Below are 4,384 nucleotides of genomic sequence, written 5' to 3' on the forward strand. Positions count from 1 at the left end.
ATTTGTGATTTCAGCAATCAAACATCATCTGTTGTTGAGACATCCAATTCAGCAATCAAACATCATTTGTTGTTGAATTTGTTTGACCTAGAAAACAATTCAATCTATAATATGTTATTTGATAATGCATCATCTATTTCATTGTTTGATTTTTTAACTTTCATTCAATCAATATGTTTTTCAGCAATATGTCATCTGTTTTCTTTTGATTAACATCATCTATTTGCTTTTCATTAACATCATCTTAGTGATAAGTTCATGAGAATGCATGTTATTCTTATAGAATATTGTACATACATTTATATATCAATAATGATAATAGTTATGGATGATTTGGATATGCATGACATCGAAAACAATCATCTCGATGAAGAAAATCATCAGTTCGGTTCTAATGATTCAGAGATTCTTCATAACGAGGAAAATCAATCGGAAACCCAAGGTAATCATTGCTTTCATTGTTAGTTGCATATAACATATTCAATTTTTAACCTAGTAACAGTTATGCATAATTTAGATATGAACGACATCTGAAATGATCATTACGATGAAGAAAATCATCAATTCAGTTATGGTGATTCAGAGATTCTGCATTATGATGGAAATCAATCAGAAATCCAAGGTAATTCTGTTACGGATATCGGTTATTCTTTATAGAATGATGTTGGTGATAAGTTCATGTTACTGCATATTATGCATATAGAATAATGCACATATAACATTGTGGTTCTTTATGATTACAGTCATATGAATGCAAATTATTCTGATTATATGTTAACATGGTGGTATATTCTTTTTTGTAGTTCAAAGTGACAATGTTGAGGCACAATATGGCTCTTGCAAACAATTCATTGGAGCTTTCGGTTCTTTCTTTTGTATTCCAGAGGTTGAAGCTAGTTGGCTAGCTCCTATGGGTTTAATTTTTAAAGATATCAAAGATGCTATTAAGTGGTATAAAGGATATGCATTAAGATCTGGTTTTGATATTAGAAAATCAACAGAGAGGAAAAATAGTGGAATCACAACTTCGAAATATTTTATATGCAATAGAGGGGGATTGCCAAACACTTCTACCTTAGACACGATTAGTGATGATCATAACAAGCAATTGAGAAATAGTAATTGTAAACGCACAAATTGCAAAGCTTTTGTTGCATTCAAAGTTATACCACATTCTTTAGAAGTTTACTTGTGGCGCTTTGAACAACATCACAACCACAAATTGATCAATCAAGATTGTATGCATCTTTCAAGAGCTAAACGTCAGTTGGATGTTGTTGATCAAGCTTTTATACATAAGCTTTCGAGTGAAAAGGTGGGGGCAACTACAGATAGATTGGAAAATTTTTACAAGGGATATAAATTTTCACATTGGGGGCACTGATGCAAATTTATTGATTACAAAGCTTCAGAATCGTAAAGAGAATGTTACAAATTTTACATTCGAATACAGATGTGACAAGAAGCAGTTAAATGCTCTCTTTTGGGCTGATGACACTTCAAAACAAAATTTTGCGTTATTTGGGGACGTTTTTTCGTTTGACGCAACATATCGTACAAACAGGTATTTATTCTGGAATTATAAACATTTTTAGTTATATATTCTAATGGTATTTTTTGTGTTTTTTTAGGTATTGTATGGTATTTGTACCTTTTACTGGCACTGATAATCAAAAAAGGTGCGTCACTTTTGGAGCTGGTTTGTTGTGTAGAGAAGATACAAATTCCTATATTTGGTTACTTCGGTCATTCTTGAAGTGTTTTGTTAAAGCACCAATCATGGTCGTGACCGATCAAGATGCAGCAATGAAAAAAGCTATTGAGATAGTATTGCCATACACAAAACATAGATTTTGTGTGTGGCATATCACAAGTAAACTTCCATTGAAGGTACTAACATTATTGTTATATTCTTATCAGTATAAATATGACATTATTTTCAATATAATTATGACATTATTGTTCTTTTCTTATCAGAATATTAAATGGCATATTTTTTGTAATTAGAATAATATATTAAATGAAATGCCTTTTTATACTGTATTATATTCTTATCAGAATATTAAATGAAATATTTTTTGTAATTAGGATAATATATTAAATGAAATGCCTTTTTATACTATATTATATTCTAAAAGAATAATATATGAATTGTTTTTGAAGGTAAGCTGGGAAACAATGAATGAATCGGATTTTAAGGCAGATTTCAATAGTATAGTATGGGACTCCAAAATTGTTGTGAATGATTTTGAAATGAGATGGGATGCATTAATGGTAAAATATAAGTTACAAGACAATAAATGGATGAAAGATATGTTTGATTTGAGAGGCAGTTGGATTCCAGCCTATTTTAAAGATGTACTGATCTCAGGTCTAATGAGAACAACTTCTCGGTCGGAAAGTGAGAATTCAACATTCAATAGGGTATCGCATCATGCTTATACGTTAAACAATTTCATGAATGCTTTTGAGTCTGTTATGGAAAGGCAAAGGAATAATCAGATCAAATTTGATTTTGATACATCTACTATAATTCCAATTATCAAAACACCTCTTGAAGATATGGAGAAACATGCATCTATGGTATACACCAGGACTATTTTTCTCATGGTGCAGAGGGAGATTCTTCATTCACTTGTTTCTTGTTCACAGAAGAGTGCTACTTCAGGTGTTGTTTCCGACATATGCATTGTCAAAAACAAAAGGAAAAATCTATCAAAGAAGAAGGTAGTAGTTGAGAAAAAAAGAAAAAGTTGACATCGATTCTGAATGGAATTTTAACACAAGTGAAGGTGATTTTGAGGTAATGTTGACATTTTATAATTCTAATATTTTAATTTTTATTACTAAATTGTTTTCTTAAGTTTTTTTTTTATATTATTGTAATTTTTCTTATTAGAATATACTTAATATTCTAATAGTTTTGAAAAATATTCTAATTTTTCTTTTTTTAATATACTTATTATCCTAATACTTTTGAAACAGGTTGAATTCAACAGAGAAGATCTAACGGTGAAATGTTCATGCATGCTTTTTGAGCGGTTTGGAATTTTTTGTAGACACATCTTCTGTATTCTAAAGATTTATGACATACAAGAGATTCTGTCAAGATACATTGTTAAGAGATGGAGAAGAAATATATTATCCCCACCACAGTTTTGAAAAGGACGTTTAGATATGGTGATTCGTTTGGAAATGTTGAGAAGGTTGCATACAAAGCTTTTTCCATGCTTGATCAATGCTTGTCTTCATTAAGTAATGATGACAAGAAGTTACAAGAGTTCATGCAAAAGCTAGAAGTTTTTATGTGACACCAGTCAAATTTAGGTCAAAAATAAATTGATCAATAATCGTAATTGGGATGAACCAAGTGGTAGAGATTGTAACAAGGTTTCCAAAAATATAAAGAACACTGAAATCTGAGTTATAACGAAGAAGTTATGACCAATCGAAAATCCGCAACAAAACCGGCAAAACACTGTTCAGTGTAAAAAGTGAATTTTCGATAAAAGGCTTTTTTTCCTTAACAATCTAAATGAAATTTGTAGAATATGTTAAACCGAGAACGTTCAAAAAAAGAACGTAAAAATCTGACTTCGTATGAGGAAGTTATGTTTTTTCTAAGTTTCGGTTTAGCAGTAGACAGGTAAAAATTCGAAATTATATCGATCGATATTTAGCTGACACAACTTCAACGAGAATCGAAGGTCTCGTCAAAAGTAGAACAACGGAAAAAAGACAGACGAAAACGGACGTCGGATAAAGAAGTTATGAATTTTTAACGGATTTTCTGTCCCGGTCTGTTAAAAATAATAATATTAAAAATAAATTCAAAATTAGCCGACGAAGTCTAAACGAAAGTCGTAGAGTATAATTTTACCTACGCGTGCATATAGAGAACGCCAAAAACAGAGCTCGTATGCGAAAGTTATGATTTTCGCAAGTTTTGGCACAAAAACCGAGAATTAGTGGATAACCGGGAAAAATCGCATGGCCTCAATCCGGACATGTCACCCTCGCATGCAGCCTCCACGTGGCGTCTTCTGATTGGACCGCAGGCTCGCGTGTCACCTGCTTATTGGTCCGAAGTCGTCATGCTCCCTCCCCATTGGACCGAAGTTCGGTCCACTCAGAAGCCAACACGTGCCTCACAACGGGTCCGAGCTTCGCAACCGCCTTAGACTTCGACCTCGTGGCCTTCGCAGAAGTTGCCGCGTGTCCTGCTGACTCCTCGCCCTCGCCACCTGTCTGCTGAGTCACCCTTCGGACCGAACCCTCGCACCCCTATATAAAGGGTGCGAGACTTCTCAGATTTGAGAGGTTTTTCACCCCAAATTTCACCACTTTTCACCTTTTCACCCCCTAAACTTTCTCACGACCCCCC

The 4,384-nt window shown here is 33.2% G+C and overlaps 1 protein-coding gene across 1 annotated transcript; it reads left to right on the forward strand.

The window, feature by feature from the left end:
- Positions 1–312: 312 nt before the first annotated feature.
- LOC145157281 (protein FAR1-RELATED SEQUENCE 5-like) lies at positions 313–3,162 on the forward strand. Its single transcript, XM_079076342.1, has 7 exons — positions 313–442; positions 554–622; positions 804–1,315; positions 1,407–1,564; positions 1,632–1,827; positions 2,164–2,727; positions 2,986–3,162. The coding sequence occupies exons 1-7, from the start codon at positions 313–315 to the stop codon at positions 3,160–3,162; spliced, it is 1,806 nt and encodes a 601-aa protein (XP_078932468.1).
- The last annotated feature ends 1,222 nt before the right edge of the window (positions 3,163–4,384 follow it).

The sequence above is a fragment of the Lactuca virosa genome, chromosome 2 (genome assembly GCF_052849685.1).
Source record: "Lactuca virosa cultivar CGN04683 chromosome 2, Lactuca_virosa_CGN04683_v6, whole genome shotgun sequence".
Lineage (NCBI taxonomy): Eukaryota > Viridiplantae > Streptophyta > Magnoliopsida > Asterales > Asteraceae > Lactuca > Lactuca virosa.

Bases quoted from the DNA above. Each gene is read 5' to 3' on its own strand.
- LOC145157281 (XM_079076342.1), top strand. From the start codon at position 313: ATGATAATAGTTATGGATGATTTGGATATGCATGACATCGAAAACAAT. The intron at 443-553 runs GTAATCATTGCT...ATTACGATGAAG, and splicing joins AAATCAATCGGAAACCCAAG to AAAATCATCAATTCAGTTAT. The intron at 1,828-2,163 runs GTATTGCCATAC...TTGTTTTTGAAG, and splicing joins TGAAAAAAGCTATTGAGATA to GTAAGCTGGGAAACAATGAA.